The 19,156-nt window shown below is 42.0% G+C and overlaps 1 protein-coding gene across 1 annotated transcript in view; it reads left to right on the forward strand.

The window, feature by feature from the left end:
- ANAPC5 (anaphase promoting complex subunit 5) overlaps positions 1-19,156 on the forward strand; it is a 152,410-nt gene that overhangs the window by 111,179 nt on the left and 22,075 nt on the right. The window contains exon 10 of the mRNA XM_086949880.1: positions 535-716. Within this exon, the coding sequence (XP_086806006.1) occupies positions 535-716 (182 nt within the window). The remainder of the gene's footprint in view (positions 1-534; positions 717-19,156) is intronic.

Below are 19,156 nucleotides of genomic sequence, written 5' to 3' on the forward strand. Positions count from 1 at the left end.
ACAGATGGGATGGCAGAGCACTGTCAGACCCACTTCGAAGGTTCCAGGACAGGGGTGGCACCACTTGGCAGGGTAGGACTCACAGATTGCAGAGTCTAGGTGCTGGGCTCTAGATTGTTGTAGCCTGCTGTCCCTGAGGCTGTAGTCAGGAGGCTAGTCAACTAGCTCTTGGAGTCACTCTAGTGGTCCTGGGTGTAACAGATGCAGGTCCAGTCCTTCTCACCCATGCGGGGGCATGAGTTATAGTTGCTTGAGACAACTATAACTGGTTTATAGTTTAAAACATTACAATGTCACTGAACTTTTCACATAACTATAACAGTACTTTAATATTTGTATTTTCCAGTGAATATCTACTTACTAAGGGTGGCAAAGGCTGCATGGAGAAGCCATGCATGGAAATTGCATGCATTGTAAAGACATATATTCATATATTTAGGAGTTGGTTGCATGCAAAGCATAGTAATTTGAAGATTTGCGTACACAGCTTGGCTTCATTGCACTCATTATTTTATTTTTTCATCTCCACTTTAGTACTTGGCATCTCTCGGTATACAGTCCTTAGTTCAACAGAGAGCTTTTGCAGGCAAGCAAGCCAACAAACTCATGGATGCCTTGAAAGATTCCGATCTCTTACATTGGAAGCACAGTCTTTCGGAGCTCATCGATATTAGTATTGCACAGAAAACTGCAATCTGGAGATTGTATGGCCAAAGGTATTAATTACACTTTCAATAACCTTGCCCTTTTGTCTGCCTGCTACACTGTGCAACCATACTATTAATCTTACTGGTATGGCTTGGTTGAACAGGGACTGAAATTGTTCTGAGTTCTAGAATTGTAATGATTGTCTTTACAAAGTAATATGCTGCCACAGATTTCATCTTGTTTATCAAATGTTTCTTACAGATTTGATTACATTTTTTATCCATCATTATTTCTTCAAGTTTAGGTAGAACTGATACTTGAGCCTCGGTAGCCTAGCTGCATCAGCAAAGTTTAAAATAAGATATGGAATTTGTTTTAGGTTGGTTTAGGATTGTATCAATCTTTCAGTCAAGCAGAGTCTGGAAAATTACATTGCTCTCTATATTGAAGGTAAAATAATTTGCGACTGGAAATAAGTGGAGAACGAAAAAGCTTGTTGGAAAGGATATAGAAGGACTGAGGAGTGGAGAGGGTGGGGGAATGAAACAAGAAATGAAAGGCATGTGTTCTGATTGTACATTATTATGCTAGTTTGTTGACGGAGCTAAAACCTACTGCCTGCCTTAACTTGAAGGTGGACTAAATTACTTACGGGGAATAGATAAAGGAGAGGGGAGTGGAGCATGGGTATAATGTAAAAATGGTCATCTTAAACTCTAGTTTCAACATAGCATTATGGGTGCTTCTCTTTTACACAGCCAGTACATTTTGCATTTGTCTTTAATAGAGACCCTGCAAAGTTTGTCCTGTCTAATCAGTCATGGGTCAAAATTCCTTTATAGCCAAACTAGAGTTTTATGTCTTAGTGCTAGCCAAGGTTCGTTTGATTATTGTTTTTGGTAGGGCCTACAGAGTCTGATTTGACAAATTTAATTTATTTATTCATTTTATATAGCGCGACAGCTACCCGTAAGGGTTTCCCGGTGCTGAAAGACAATTGCAGCAAAATACAATCCAGGGGGAAAATTATTGGACAAAAAGCCAGGTCTTTACGGCTCTACGGAAGAGAATATGACAAATACCTAGTGCCAGCTTGCCAAGATCTTTCAGTGGTCTTTAAGTCTTACCATTAATTTATTGTCCATCTCATTTGCCTGCTACTTTTTCAACGGCTTACATTGCTCATTATGTATTTTCACTTCCTTGGAGAATAGCCTCTTTACTTGCATGCTTCCACTGATCACTTTTAGGTTACTACGTTTTACTTGACCCAATTAGAGTGCATGTGTTTTCCAGCTGTCTGCCTTGTGTGCTTCCTTCCCCCTATGCTCCATGTTGGGGTCTCTAGTCTGTTTCCTTCTCCTCCTTCCCGTACTCTGTGTTCCTCTCTCTCACGTTTGTTCTTCTTACTCTGTGTTGACTATCTACCCCACTTACTGCTTCGTTGCTCCCCGTCTTACATCGTGCCATGGTTAGGTTTGTTGCCACTCAAAAACAATGACTTACCTCTTTCATGGAGCACAAAGTTAATTGGCCAATGTGTCTTTCATTCTTTAAGTAATGGATGTTACTCTGGAATGGTCTGTTTAGCTTTATAAAGTGATTGTTATTAAACCCCAACCCCCACCCAAGCTGCAGGCATGGTCATGTTTTGCGTTTTGGCAATAAGGTCAACACTAACCTAGCCACCAGGGCATCAAATTGTTTGAATAATTAGTACATTCACATGGCGTGCTTCACAATTTGATTCACTTGTAGCTACTGATAACTGGTATTATTTATTAACCAGCTCAGTGGTATTCAATGAATTGAACATGGAAGGATGAAGGGCTTAATCAGGGGTGTGGAATTTTTTAATAACTGTACTTGTCCAAGGGACAAAGATATACAATAATCTTCTAGCCCTGTAAAGAAACCCACTTGTCCCACGTACTCTATAAAAGTAAAAGCTATACGTACTAGCAAGGACTGATTACTAGTCCACTATAAAACCTAAAGTAAACTTGACCACATATGCCTCTTTGCTCTTGCAAACTCTCTTATTATAAAGTATTACCTTCCACGCTGTTTTCTTGCTGTCAGCAGTAAAACATTTGCCTTTCAACTAACTTGCCATAGGGCCCATACAAATTCTACTTCTTCATCATAGGGTTCATCACCCGTCTGTTCTCTTTGCTCACAACAAGGGCTTCACACACTTACTGTTAAAGTACACCACTCCCTTACTACACATATACCTTCAAACTAAATACATAAGATTGAATATTCCTCTCACTAATCATCCCATGACCTCGCCACTCCCTCATCACGGGCTCTGTTCCACTTGAACATTTTACTACAGGTTCTCCTCCCTCTCAGAAGAGGTTTTATTCACCTTCCAGTTTCACCATAGGCTTCATCCCTTCCAACACCTCTCTTATCTACTGCTGCTACCTTGCCTACGCTCATCACAGGCTGTTCAGCCTTCTTTACCCCCCTCTGCGATCTGTACTCATCTAAAGGCTCTGAGCAACCCCTTTACCTTATCAAGTTCACTTTGCTTCCTGCCTTCCAGCAGCCCTGCCAACTGCCACCACAGTAACCCTAGTAGTAAAGACATGTAAAAAGCAGCACATGTCGAGGCATTGACATTTAGACCCGTTTTGTGACCAGTGCATTGATGGTAACGCAGTTATGGCAAAGCAAATGTATCAGTTTTCGAATTGTGCAGTAAGGACAATAGATGGGAGTGGCGAGGAGCACAATGACTGGCCATTGGGGAAGGAGTCTAAATTGGGTAGCCTGGACAGTACAGCTCTGAGTGGATATTTCAATAGCATAATACCTGAATCAATGAAGGGAATGTCATGAAACTCACAGATGGCACTGAGGCAGATCTCATGGGGCCAGGCTGGATTGAGGTGGATAAAACAGACACCCGAGCTGTGAATTGTTGAACAAATCACCAGGCAGTATTCAAGAGACGGGGCTGGCCGGGTATTAGGATAGGGTTACCTGGAGAGGCCTGCAGCAAGATCCAAGGATTAAATTCAGGAAGAATTAAGACAGAAGGGATCTAGTACTAGGAAAAGGCACACAGGTTCTGGAGAAAACATTAGTGAATTCAAGGGCAGAAGCACCAGAGGATGTTGTAGGGGAAGGAGGCTGGTAAGAGAAATATAAAGGCAGCCAAACCATTTAGTCCAGTAAATAGAAGCTCAGATAATTTCAGGACAGAGGGATAGCAGTTGACGGGATGACAGCACAAAGAAAGAAACCAAAGTTGTTCAAACAGAATCAGCAAATTGGCTAGATGGCTCAGTGGGCTAAGATTTACTCCGGACAACTGCTGTGGTCTGCACACTATGAGTTCAGATTCTGGCAATACAACTTTTGCTTTCCTTCCATTTAAGGCTATCAAATTGAGTACTAATTTGTCGCAGGGTTTCCGTTCTCTCACAGAACTGTGCACAGAGACCTAGAACCTAGGTGAGTTAGGGTGACCCACAACTCACCTTTGTTTCAGAAATCCCCTTACCAAGCTAGCTACAGTGTCGCATCGGCAGTAAATACTTCCCAATGTCTTAGACAATCCAGAACATGAACTTGGAGTACCTCAGGTATCGTGGAACACATGAACACTCTTTCGTTATATAATCATTCCAAACCGAAACTGGGAGGCAATGAAAACACGTGCAAGTTTGAAATGTTTATTTTTCAATGCAGCATTCTCAAACGCAGTATCTTGTATAATATCAACATACATATTATAAAAATCAGAGTCAGCAGCATAGTCACTAATCCATAGTAAGCAAAAGGTGATAACATGTTATGATGCAAAAATCTATAGAATTCTGTATCACCTATATTTCGCGCACCCTAATTAGCATATTATATTATATCTAAGAAGGTCTCATCTGGGTTCTTAGCAGGGCGGGCCCATACCTCTAATTCTCAGTAGGAGGAGATCACATCAACCGCTACCAGCTCTCAGCATGCGAAGCATCAAGTGTGTTGATTCATTCCCTGTAATTGTATCTTAAACTCACGTAGAGCCAAATGTTGGCACAAACATTATTTGTGTTATGACTAACGTGGTGCGAGGATCAGGCCTGCAGCAACCTTGTGTTAGGTTATTCGGAGAGTGTGCAGTTCTCAGTGTGCAGACAGTTGTACCAAGTGTTCCAGGCACGACTGATACCAGTGCAATAACATATTATTCTCAAATAAATCACATCTTTCGTCTAGGTTAAAAGCTGTAATAACAACTAGGTGTCGTGTGCAAACCGAAGCAGAAAGAAAATATGGCGTTTAAACATTTAATAAGCACATGCTAACTTAACACAATATAGAAACGTAATAACCATATGACAATTTAGTAAACAATATTTATAGTTCCATCATTTATAGTTCTAAAAACAGAAGAAGATTATTAAGCCTTATAAATAAATCCAAAATTTTGGGAAGGATGGCCTGCAGAGGAATAGGTATAGGAAAAGTCAACAGTGGTACAAAATAAAGTGTAAACTTTGTTAAAAGAAGAAGAGCTTTGTCAAGATCAAAGGGAGAAGTACCAGAGGACATAGGTCAGATAAGCACTTGGAAATCACCTCTGGTAATTAACAGCGCTGAGAAAACAAACCCTAAATAAAATAATATTGGCCAGACGAAGAGCAGACCTGTAGCCTGGAGGACAAAGAGAGCGACAAGAGTTTTTGCTTGTGATCCAATGGGGAAAGGTAGTTAATAGAAGAGGCAAAGTCAGAAAATCAAGATCTCTTTGTGAGCCAAAACTCCCTGCTCTTAACTTGTATGGTCATGAGCAGTTCTGGGATTGGCAAAACTTTACTTTGGGAACCCCTAAATTGGGGGATCAAAGTGGGCAACAAAAAGAGGATGAAGTCACACGGGGCGGAGTCCTGAAAAGGGGTCAACTTGCATGTACCTTTTTATGTCTCCAATAAATTGGCACCAAGGGGAAACATGACAGAAAATCTGTTCTTGCTTGATTGGGTGCAACATCTGCATTTTACAATATTTAATGGGGTCCAAGCATGTGCTGCAGCGAGCTCTGTGTGCCTAGTAAATCTCAGGGAATAATAAAAAAACATTAATGAAACTCTGGTGCTTAAAGAACTTGCTGGGGAGATCTGTGTTTTGTTTAGTTACAGTTTTGACACATGAAGTAGCATAGTGTTAATGTGTATTCTGCAAAGCACATCAGGTCACATGCAGATTACAGATTATTATGTTATGTAGACAGGGAAGTGGACCACTGTTTTATTACTTGCAGTTCATAATTTGCATTTTTTCTAATATAGCACAATGAGCTATGAACCGGCATCAAGCACCTGCATGTAAACTGGAAGACGTGGGTTTAGAACCTTGTTTGTTCTTAATCTGTTATTACAAGGCTGCTAAAGTTTTTTTTAACATAAATAATGGACTATCCCAAGCTCTGTTATATTTTAAAACCCAACTTTTTATTTCTACCAGCTATACAATCTTGTCATATAATTCCTACCAGTAAATACTCTTTGTGACGCCTACACCTTAAAACATTATTTGCCTTATGCATCATGTACATTGATTTACACTACACATTTGTATGATTAATAGTCCGTGTATAATGTGCGTGTGATGTAAAGCGCTCCGACACCCTACAGTGGGATGAGTAGTGTTTTGAAAGTATTGAATAAAAAAAATAGGAATTGCTATTTAAGTTGTTATTCCTGTAAATACTCGCACGTACTCACACATGTGAACTTTTTACAGTGCATATGTGTTACATATACAAGTTGCAGAAAATAAAAATAAAAAGGCCTCCAAATCGTAGCTTCTTTTAAGTAAGTGATAACAAGCTGTGTACCTTTGTTTCCTCATTACTTTGGCATTTAGGTGTTAGGATCCAGGTGGCATCCAGCCATGATTATACTCAAACAGAAGGAGGGCCGATGACACTTTACATGTTCTCTTAGTTTTGGGCTCAAGCTGGAAGAGAATTTTAGAAACCCTGGCAGGACAGTCTCCGCCATCTATCCTTCTAAGGTCACTGAATAGCATCCTATTAAATAGTGGTAAAGTCTGTTTTAATATACCTTGCAAAGAGCACAAGTGAAGTGTGAAGCACAATAATATCAACAAGAAGTACTGGCTAATAGGAGAGGACTTGTGAACCGGTGGGATATAGTTCTGTAGAATGTGGTGCTAAAGGTTCAGCGAGTGATGGGAGGAAGAGAGGCTGGGCAAAAGCAGCTGAATGATTCAAAGCAGATATGGGGGCATTCGAGAACAGTCTGAGGCGGGCATTTAGGATTATGGTATGGCATTAGGTAAAGGATCTATTTAGAGAAAAGGTGAAACACAAATTGTAGCAGCTGATCAGTTAGGTTACTTGAACGGGAACAAAATGCAGTGACGTTAGGAAACTGGGGAAGCGGGGAGAAGGAGGAATGGGCAGCTTGGGGGAAACAATGGGTGCACCTAACAACACCAGCGTGCTCCTAGTGAAGAAAGGAAGGAATTGTACAGTGTCAGTACCACCGACATTCGGAAATAAATGCCTTTGAGAGAATGTAGTAAAAGAAGCCTTGAGCATTTTGAAACCCTCCCCGTTTCCCACACCGTTGCTTGCTGCCTGCCTCTTGGTTGGGACTTGGTTCCCACTAGTTGAGTTTTTTGCACTTTCAGTAAGTGCCTCGTGGCCTAGGAGCTCCTGACGTACAATAGGCATGTCATGTTTATCAACCATGACATTGTTAATCGCTAGCTGCCTGAGTTGGAGGCCCACATCCTCCCACACATCACTTTGTCCCTGCTGCCCCGTATGAGCCAAGCAGGACGCAACTGGTAACTGTTGGAGCCATGGATGCCAACAGACCAGATTCACAGGAGATTCCTGGTTTAAAACAGTTTTATTTTAGCAGTCTGCCACCTGAAAATGCCTCTGCTTCAATGAAGGTCTATGGACAAAATACAGTCCCACGATCTTTTTTTTTATTTGTTTTAAATCACCCTCTTTATACTTTCAGAATATGAGCATGTATGGTCGAATCCACGTTGAGGATTTCACATATTAAGTTACATTTGCGTTGCTTACTATCGGCTCATTGTTGTGCCAGCAGGGCAGGTGAAGTGATGAGGCATCTTGTGCTCCTTATTCTAATCTCCTGTTTTTTCTGGCCCAGACTGCGTGTGCCAGGAGTTCTCCTAGTGTTCTCCAACTATCCCACGCAAAGAAGTGTCAGTCTTATCTGCAGGTCTGTGACCTGACTGGTGCCCCATCTCTCTCATCTCCACCATATATTTCGAACAAGCCCGTTATTTTCAGTCTTCAGAGCCTACTACCCAAATGAATAGATCTATTCCCCTGGACAGAAAATGCTTTTCTTTTGAAAATGACAAAATAAATGTCTAGAAATGGTAGCATGTCATCTTTCTGCAAAGTAAATAGAGGAAAGTCGCAGCAGTTCCTTGAATCAGGAACTTTGGAACGCTGTACAAGTGCATCAAATACTTCCTGCATTACTAGTTTTCACTTTTCAGGCTCTCTGGTGTTATTTCACTCGTAGCTGACATCAGGCACCTTTAAGCATCGAGGCATCTGTGTGTGTTTTATCATACAAGTACATCTTACATCCGTGACCTTTTATGGAATTTAGTGCGTCCAGGGTCCTCACATCCTCTTTGTTCAGCTTCCCTTCAGCTCGCAGGGCTCCTCTGACGTCATACTCTTTCGGCGAATTTGCATACACAGCATTCCTGTCCACACTTAAGAACTCGTAACGCACGACATTCACCTTCCCTGACCCCGTACATGCTTGCCTTTACCACTGCAGGGGTATCCGCTCTGCACCATTAGTGGCGTTTCTTTATTATTTCACCAAGAGCACACAGGCGGCAACTTTTAGCACCGGAAGCATAACTAATATGGGAGCCGGCACCGCTCACTGGCATACTTGCAGTGTGAAGTCTCTGCTTCTCGGATTGACGGTGAGCACAAGCTGTTCCAGGCTTAGCTTGGTTACCGTAATTACCTATGAAGAGGCGCATTTACTAAGATTTCAGATAATAACGGTGTTGTGATTATATTACATGCACAAGGGTTAATGAGAAAGTCTACTTGTCCGGAGGACTAAGTAGACAATAAAACTTCTTGTCTGCAAGAAGAATCCTCATGTCCAGTGCGTCGGGCGATACAAATTCCCCCTGGCTTAATTAACCTTGAACCTGCGATCTTCAGTTGAGTCTACTGACAAGAAGAGAAGTCGGTAGTGAAACCAAATCATCAGCGTGGCATCAAAACTATGGTACTTAAACTTCAGAACACGTTACATGTAGGTGCAGGGCATGCTGAGATGGGTACATTCCTCAGGAAGAAATAATTGCTAAATGGCAACTGGCAAGGAATGATTCTTTGCGTGGTTGTATTTTGACGATGGGAGCATGGCGATCTGCTGCATCTAACCTTCATGGCTTGGGTCCCAAATCTCAGGAACATATATTCAAGCACAACCCATCTTATATTTCCACCATCCTCTCCTCCATCTAAGCGCTTTCAGCACACTTGAGGACAAGAGTGTTGTAGGGAGATGAAAAATAAAAAAAATATATTTTTTAAATGCAACAAAAGTGGATTTCAACTTGTTGGTTCCCACACCCCTATCCCCACCATAGTTGTATTGCCGCATGTTCACATTTCCTGCTTCTGTTGGCATCTGTTTGAGACAATTCTTTGACACAACTGGAATTTCTATTTTACTATGGCAAGTTTGATGACAAGGTATCTTGTGCTTGGTAGATGAGGTGGATTCTGCGGTCAGCCATTCGTAAACCGCGTTAGTCTATGTTCAGTATCTGGCACACTCCAAACCTCTCTCTGCTTTTCTCGCCAAGGATCAGCCCATTTGTTAAAATCTGCCTGTTGTATTAGGGTAAAGTGATTTTCTAGAATCCCCAGGTGCGTGACCGCATAATTACAGGGGAGTAAATGGGATATGGAAGTATACCAAAGGCCATTGGCTTTTTGGTTTGTTAATTGACTTCAAGGGTCAAAATGCAATAGGTACCAGTATGTATTGAGCTATAGTATTAGTATGGTAAATAAGATGTGTGTGTACTGTAGGTCACACTTTTGAATCCTGGTCACCCTGCTCAGTGGGTCAATGTGCTTATTGTGGGGATCCTAATGTAGCCTACAGGCCAAAAGGTCCAATATTTGTAAAATAATTCACCAGCAACATACAACTGTATTTAGCCTATATGTTATTAATTTGAATCATTGAGGGCTAATTCAAACCTAGTGTTTTGGTAGGTTTATAATTAATATGAATATAATTAAATGTGTACTGTTTGCTATATAAAATACTATCATTGATACAAAAATACATGGAGTAAGTGAAAAAATGTGTATAGCTCAAACAGTCTTTTGGCACTGCCACCCGTTTCAGTGTCCTCATGTATATTGAGTACTTATTTTAAATTCTCTGCTTTGGTTAAGGACCGAGGAAGAGCATTAAAAAAATTATTTCTGTTATGCTTTTTTATTCTACTACTATCTTAAACTACAGTTTTTTCTAAGTTGTGCAAATCTGGCCCTTTTTCAAAGACATTGCATAATTTGAATAATTACATTTCAGCATTTTTCACTCCATAGCTTGACCTCTCAGAAAGTATACTTTTTTCCTTTGTAGACTGATGAAATGTGTGACATTCACCTACTCCCTTTGACATCTCATGCCTCCTTACCTGTGGATACTGTGTTCTAATGAAAACACTATTCAATCTCCACTTATACAGCAACTAAAGAGTTTGGCCCTCTGACCTTTTGAATCTCACTGTAGTTGTGAGAGAGCTTTTGTGGACAATACCAATACTTACATGGGGCCTTAGGTCTAGCCTTTGCTTACCTGTGGTTGGCGTTCTTGTCAATCTTGTTTGCTTGCTTCTTATTCAATGGCTTTTTGTCTTCTACTTGTGTTTTTCCATCCCCTGGAGCATACTTTATTTACCATTATTTGATTGGATTACTTGTATCCTTCTATTGCTTACATTCAAGGAACACTTTTTTTTTATTTAATCACTTGATAGGATTGTAAGTGTTTCTTGCTCTTGCTTGTGTGCTTCTCCCTCCCCCACTAAAATCTAATCCCAGAGCTTTCTACGTTGCTCCTGCCTTCCTCCCCCACCCTCAGCCCGTCCATTGCATCCTCAACCCCTCTCTGCTTTTTTAAATGTTACTTTTAACCCTCCCTCCTCCCCCAAGTTTTGTTTCACCACCCCTAGCTCCGGAATCAATAGCTCTTCTTCACCACCACGACTCTTCCCTTACACTGTGCCATCATTTTTCTCTTTTGAAGGGCACAGCAATTTAAATTTTCTACCACGGCACCCTTTTTTTAGTTCATGCACTTTTTAGGTGTATATTTTTCTAATTAATGCTCTCAGATTGGTGTCCGCCACCTTGGAATGGTAAATGAAAAGGTAAACAAGAAAACAATGACTTGTTTTGTGTTTTTGTTGATTTTGTTCTGCATCAGTAAGCACACATTTTGTTGTTCATTTGCTGATGTGGGAACCACATTGTAAAGAACAGAAAAGTAAAACATATCAGGTAACGCCATTGAAAGGCAAGATGTATTGGCTTTGCCAATGCTTGTTGGAATATGTATTATTATTGGAGAGTGATGGTCTTCAACTAGAGCTTTCAGCTTTTAATTATCAATTATCAGTCTCCTGGACGGTTTCAGCATCTTTTTTTGTTCAGGTCTTCTGAATGGACCAATTCAGAAGCCTTTAGTCACTGACCAGCTACTTTTTAGGAGCTTTCCACTATGATCACACTACAGTCTGCAAGTTAAATTTTGACATTGGTATGTTAGCTTTTGATATTTTTATTGAGCTGTTGATATACATTGTTTGTCGATTTGGCATTATGACTTAGGATCAGAGATGTAATCTCATCCATTTGAACTTAAACTTTTTTGAAATAATCACAAAACAGATTATTTTTGTATAAGGGTGCCACTGAGGGCTTCGGTCGTGGAAAGGAAGCATTCACTTAAAGCATTGTTGTCGATCTGCATCTGATCACCGCCATATCATTCTCGTGCAGCTCTCATCCTTCCAGAAGGTGTGCCCGAACCCTTTTAAGAGGGGCACGAGGCAAGCTGGGGCTACTGGGCCCAACCGTGGGGGTTGAATCCTTTTACTCCTGATGTACTAGGGCCCGACTTACTAAGGATTCGGAATAACTAGGCCAATTACCTCTTCTGCACTTGACTCTCAGGGTGTGTGTGGTCCGAGCAGTCCAAGGCTCGCGTGAGAGGGAGGGGAAATGAGGATACAGCGAAGTGAACACCGGCTTACAACTCCAAATGCATGCGGCAGCAGTAAAAATCATTGTCCAGCCAAATACTCACTTTTATGAAGAAAGAGAAGTATTTTATTTTCTACCGCTACCAACCCAAAGAAGAAGCAACATTCACAAACAATTACACAGTACCACTTTGAGGTCGGGCTCTAGTGTTTCTTTACCAATTTTCTGTCCCATTCCTTCTTCATATTAGCGATAGTGGTTATTCCCAATTCATTGTTGGTAACATCCAGGATATGCCCCACTAACAGTGAGATTCTGAATAGTCCACTTTAACTGTAATTTAAAGTCGGTAGTGTTCCAGTGCTACTGTCCTAACTTGCAGAAAGGTCCTCCGGAGCCAACCGGTCCAAATTCATTCTTAGTTGCACCAGCAGGTGTGGAGCGTCCGTAGGTCCTGAGCGCGGCCTGCCTGCAGGCGCTCAAAGCAGCTGCAGTTGAATTCAGCTGAGTGCCACATGTGGCCCAGGTGGCTGCACTCAAGGAATGCATAGTCTGCCATTCGCGTTCACACACAGAAATGAACCCGAGGTTGTGTGTGGCTCTGCCTGCATGGTAATTGTTCAGTTCGTCTCCTGGTTGGGGGGGTGAGTGCAATGTTCCGGTTGTGGTACCCTTGCCAGGATGATGGATGCTGCACAGCTGCTCCCACAGCAGTGTCTTTTCTCTGGCAGGGGGTGGCAGATCAGGTAGCAGTTCTTGATGCTCCCGGTGACCACCTATGGCACATGAGGAATTTCGGTATCTCACGGTACACCGGCTTCGGCCCAGTCAGCACAGTGAAGTCTTCTGCAGCTGCCCCATCTGAAACACGAGTTCACGGCCTGCTACCGCACATGGCTAAGGCCTGTACAGCATGGTAGTCTTTTTCATAGTGGTCCCGCTTAACATATGGGGTTGCTGACGTCTACACTATGCAGGGACTGTGGCTTGATTGGCACTGCTAATTTCACGGCACCCCTTCCCTGGCTTGCAGGGGTCACCAACTCTGCCCCGCACATGGGCAACAACCCGATCGGTGCAGCAGCTAATTCCTCATACCTCGCATCGGGAGTCCACTCCACAGGGCTCCCCACTGGACCCTGATCCTGCCAACACTCCACTGTTTCTCACTGGGTAACTGGTCCTGGAAAACAGGCAGGCGCTGGTGCTCCAGGCTCTAGGGTTAGGAGTTATTGGAGTCCCTCCCAGCAGGGAGACTAGCAGGCCTTGGCCTCCACTCTTGGTCCCAGGCAAAAGTCTTGCAGAGCTTCTCCTCTTCACACAGCCGATCTGGCTCCTTGGCAGATGAACGTTTTTGCTTCTCAAACTCCCCCTCTCATAGTCAGTTTCCAGACACCAAATGTGATTTGGGGTCTGAGTCTTTGAAGATTTAAGTTGGGATTCATGTTTTTTTTGAAGTGTCTACTGCTCTCTCTTCTTCTGAAAATCAGTCTGTCACATCAGGAGTCACTCCAAAGCTTGGTAGCCTCATAACGCAGGCCATGACAGTGACTAGAGTTCACACCTGGATGTCAGACACAGTGATTTGTGCATCAAAAGGTTAGCCCAGGGCCCTTCAGTCCTACTCTATATGATTCTCCTATTTGCCCCATCTCCTTCCTTAGATGTACCCAGGCCCCTTCCTTGTGATCTCTCACTGAATTAAAGACCACCCTTTGAAGTGTACAGGGGAAGCCTGGCTCTCCCCTCTCTATTGTGTGGCCTACCCAGTTTACCGGAATGCAGCAATACACAAATATGCCTGTGAGGGTTTCTCTACCATGTTAGCTTGGGTCTCCCAAAATGGAACCCAGGGCTCTCTAGGCATAGTATAATCCACAGGCACTCAAACACCCAGTGCATGTATACAATCTACACACTGTCAACCGCACTGTATCCCTTATGTATTGTACCACTCAGGCACACATACATCCAGCACATGCATGTACTGCTCAGAAAGCTTTATTTGTGTATTGTACCCTTCCAAGGCACACATACACCCAACGCAGATACACCACTCCTGCGCACCACTTCCCTGCAAACTGATGCAGGCTAAGGGTGACTTAAGCACACAGCAGTAGAACTTAAAAAACGAGTGAGCTTTTAGGCCTCACTGCAGTGACGCAGGTTAACAAGCACTTGCAGTGCAATAGGTTTCGCATTTGCGAGAGTTCAAGCTATTGACATTGTAAATGACAATGGGCCAGATGTAGGAAGGCAAATACCGGTCGGTAACGGCCGATTTAGGCCGTTACCGACCGGTATTTGAAGATGGAGATGTAGGGGCATGTTAAAATACAGAATCGGTAATTTTACAGAATCTGTAATTTTACCGATTCTGTAAAATACCGCTTCGGTAAAATTACCGATTCTGTATTTTGATATGTAGGTAGCACTGCAATCAATGCTACAGGGGTTTAAGAATTCGTTATTTAGCACCAACTAGAAGTTGGTGGTAAATAATGAAAACCCTTTAAAAAGCATTTTTTTTGCTTTTTAAACAGTGTCATGTTGCAGACATACATGCCATAAGGTCATGTATGTCTGCAACATGTGCACCCATGCACAATTGAGGGGTGCAACAGGGTGTCAAAGTGACACCCTGCCACCCTTCAATGTTTCCCCCAATTACCAAATCGGTATTTACCGATTCGGTAATTGACATTCATTCCTATGGGCCTCCAGGCCCATAGGAATGAATGGCAATTACCGAATCGGTAAATACCGATTCGGTAATTACCGAATCATACCGATTCGGTAATGAAATCGGTAACTTTACCTAAATCCCGATTGCCAGTTCTTAAATACCGAATCGGTATGATTCGGTATTTAAGAATCAGTAATCTGGGATTACGTACATCTGGCCCAATGCCTTTTATTTATCTCTTTTGATAATTAACACATAAATAAAAGGCTTTGTCATCTTCAATGTAAATAGCTCAAACTCTGGTAAATGTGAGCCCTATTTAATTTCAAAGAAGCTGCCGCCATTGTCCCGTGCTGCTTGGAAAGTGAACGCGGGCATGGTGCGCTGAATGTTGCTGGAAAGCATGTCGTTCCTGAAGTAGGAGAAACTCATTAAAGAAAATCATGCTTACAGACTAAATAAGACATGCTGTGTTATAACAGAAGTAAAAGGGCCAGTCCTCATGGAAGGTTACAAATGAAGACAAGGCGATACTGAGGAGGGACTAACAAGCCTATTAACGAATCAGAAGCCAGTAATTACAAAGGACAATGACACAAACCAATGAAAAATGTGGGCGGAGCTTCAAGTTCATACTCCAATACAGCATGCCTCACAGACCTGCGCCTGCGTTGCCCTTGCTCGACCCAAAAAGGGCCTGTTCTCCCCTGATCACGACACAGTATGCTGTCACCACCGCACTCGTGCTACTTAACTCCTGGTGAAGGCAGTAACCTTCCACTTCTATGAGGGTAGCGCTTTAGGTACCCCTCCCAGTTCAACAAGACCACAAACCGTGAAACAGGCCTATGTCAGTGCCGCTCGTGATCTGTGTTTGTTTAGGACAACAAAAATCAGCATTAGGGATCCAGGTATCAGCACAGTTGGGCATTCAGGGCCTAGGGGTACATCCATTACCATGCAGAGAGCTTTTCCACCCCAGCAAGGTGCAAAACAACATGGCCTATCACTGTATCCCCATTTGTCTGTATGACTTTTGTAGTGTGAAGGCAAATGAAATATGACACACATCCCTAATGCACCGATAAACCTGGGCAGATTGGGGCCCTACCTAGATTGGTGAGCAAAATGCATGCCCCATGTTCTCATGGGTTTATATTGAGTTAGGTATTTAGCAGCAAGGTATCCTTGAGAAAATGCCTGTTGTTTCTCCAATCACTTTTTCCTAACCCATACTCTTCTGCAGAGCTAGCAAGTCACAATGAGCCGTTTGATATTACAGTGACAAGCTACCAAGATTAGAAAACTGCAAGCATTTCTTAGTTCATTATGTGGCTGTTCTCAAGATAACAGTATTGTGTATTACCAGGTTACTATAAGAGCAGTACCCCCTTCCTTGTAGGCCTTGAGACTGTTCAAGAACCTCTGATCTCTTAAGCAACATTCCATTTAACAATATTTGCAAAGCAGCTTGATCGAGATTGGGCCGTGCTCCTGCCTGGACTCTAATGCTGATGAGACAAACATATCAGGGATCCTTTTGGTGTTTTATTTCTCTATTTCTCATGCTTTTCTCGAGTCTCCTGGCTTCTCAGCCTCCCTGTGGAGGGTGTCTGTTTACTGGTGTATTTCATGAATATGAATACTGATGAACATTACAATATGAGAAGGAACATTAAGTATCTTCATTAAATTTGTAGGCAACCCAGCCACTTCCCCAGTAAAGCTAGGAAGAAGAATAGAGAGGTAATGCGCTAAGCCTCTTCTTCTAATGTAGTGAAGTGATTGATATGACAGAAAATGTTTTCACTGCATATGGCCACTTTATGAGCTCTTACGATCTCTTAGCGCATGCTGCTGGTAAGTACCCAAAGAACTTTAAAAAGAAAATGCATTACAACTTCAATATCCTTGCTCTCTAAACCGTGCCCTTGTGTACTTGAATAGTACAAGCGGCAAAACAAGGTACTGGTCTTCAAAGGGAGAAATGAGAACTAAAATAAGACCAAATCCGTACGGTTTGAAAATGATGTGTATTGTTTGTGTATTAGGAGACTTTTGTTGTTTTCAGCCTGTGTAGAGCAACATGAGGTTAAGTATTTTCTGTTAGTCATATTGGATCCAAAGTTAGATGATTTTCCTTAAATTTTTAAAAAGGGTGGGTCCTCATTGGAAGATGATCAGGCTATGAAAACAGGATGCAACACAGAATCTCATTTCCTCAATATGCTGAAAAGGTCCACAGGAGATAGTTCATGTTCTCTTACTTTGCACTTTTTTAAGTTAGCAGAAAAGAATGATATACGAAGACTTTTATTAGTTAATAAATGATTATTTACTGTTGATGCAGCCATGAAAATGTTGTATAATTCTTCATCACTTGACATTTGCTATTATCTTTGTAACCCTTTTATGTGTTTTTCAAATCTTATGTAAGAATTGCACCACATTTTCATGGAGATTCAGTTCTTATGTTCCATAATAAATAAATTGATGACATATTTGTCAAAATGAGCCAAGAGTGAACTGATGCTCCACTACTATATGGAACTCAGGAGAAGCCTGGTGCCTATTTTTTAAATAGCAAATTAAAAGCTTATTCAGCCCAGTAGCTTATCTGAGGTTGTTTTTAACTGTAGCTGGTGTTATTTTAAAGAAAGATAGATATTGTTGTCTTCATATACTCAAATGTTTTAAAATATTTTGGGGGGGAAATAGTGTTTTGAAATGGTAAAGAGAGGGAGTCCGATTCTCAGAATTGCAAGTTTAATGAAGATAACCTTGATTGGAAACTAGGATTGGAGGCAAATTATTATTTTTCTTATTTCTGTTGGACATACATTTGCAGACATTTATGTACTGCAACCCCTGTGGTGGGTATATGTTTCCGAAATGATGTGCACTGTTTGTGCACTTATTCATACATACTTAAAGGCCACGTTTACCCAAAGAGCGTGCCAAATTCTAAGGGGATTGCCACCTAATAGGAACATGAGAGTAGATGGATTGTTTTAGGCTGTGGGAAATGGGTCATAGATTCAGAGGGTATCACTTCTCACCATTGGATGTGTCTTCTGGTTATTGGTAAAACATTATTACAAATATGTATTCACAATCTACTAAGTCAACTCATGTTTATTCTGAGCAGATTGAGCCTTGAGCTTTCTAAAGGTTGCAAAGTAAGATCTGGAAAAATAGACAACAAAAATGGAAGCATGATAGGAGTTCAAGTGTTGGATCTTGGAATCTGCAGCATTGCTTTTTGTGCCACCCCCAGCCTCCGAACCGTTCCGTAGGGATTTCATAGACGAAAGATGGTAGTGGGAAAGAGGAGAGGTACAAAAGGTAGATGAGAGGGGATAATGCAAACTGGATGGTGGAATACGAAAAAGAAAGGCAGGTACCAAGGAAACAGAATGCAGGGAATAGTCACAAGTGACCTATGTTATGTCCCACTTTAACCCTGTAACAGCTCTTGAGGAGTTGCTATGTGCTAACTGGACATTTATCATGCACATCATTTGCTGACTTGTCTTATGGCACTTAAAAATGAGCAGACACAAGGAGATGATGGACGGAGCGCTGGGTTGAATCCATCATCATTCTTTCGCTCACTTTGCCACCCCAGTTCAGACACAGCTATATGCAAATCAGTCTTGACTCTGTGCCTCATTGGAACTTAAGAATTAGCACAATATTTGCCAATTCAGAGGAACATATTACACCACTAGGCATTATTGTCTCATGTGGCTGTGATGGCCAGGTGCAGGACACTCACACCTCTCTGTGCCTCTGTTGTGAGTACTTCAACTTAAAAATGCCCCTGCAGTGAGGAACATCACTGTAGACAGAAGCTGAATCTGGAAGACTGCTTCAGAAGAGCACATGAAAGAAGAACCAGCCCATACCGGTTCTGAAAGTGCAGACAGAGAATAGACACCCCCTGTCTGTTGTAGATATATGAGTGGTAGCTCAGTAGAGGGCCCAACATTCCATCCTTCAGTTCCAAAACATTTCTGATACAGCCTGCTTGGGCCTGCTCTGCGACTCGATGCTAATATGCAACGGTGAGATTTCTGTTCTGGATTTAGCTGCCAATTCCAATGCAGACATGTGTGGCCCATTTGAATACCAGTGGATCGATTTTGCCACGAGAAATGCTCAAGAGAGCTGCAGTTACTTACCCATCTTTCTGGGGTAATTGTGCAGCATATAAACTACTAAATCAAACCATAGAGGACCCAGAATTCCTGGAAATGTGGTACCTTGTTACCGACCTGCCATGGTTAACACATATTTTAGAGACAAATCAGCTTGTATTCAATTAATAGTTTCCTGAGACATCATGATAGCTTGAGCACCACATTTCGGGAAGTGGACAACATAAGGCACAAGAACCAGCCCTAGTTGAGATGTGGGATAGATTCAGATAATATTGTACCTCAGCAGACTTTGATACTGTCATTTACTTCTGCTTGAGCACTTGAGAACTGTTCCCGGGGCATTGGAATAGGCCATTGAGAATT

The sequence above is a fragment of the Lissotriton vulgaris genome, unplaced genomic scaffold (assembly GCF_964263255.1).
Source record: "Lissotriton vulgaris unplaced genomic scaffold, aLisVul1.2 SCAFFOLD_1442, whole genome shotgun sequence".
In the NCBI taxonomy this organism is placed as follows: domain Eukaryota; kingdom Metazoa; phylum Chordata; class Amphibia; order Caudata; family Salamandridae; genus Lissotriton; species Lissotriton vulgaris.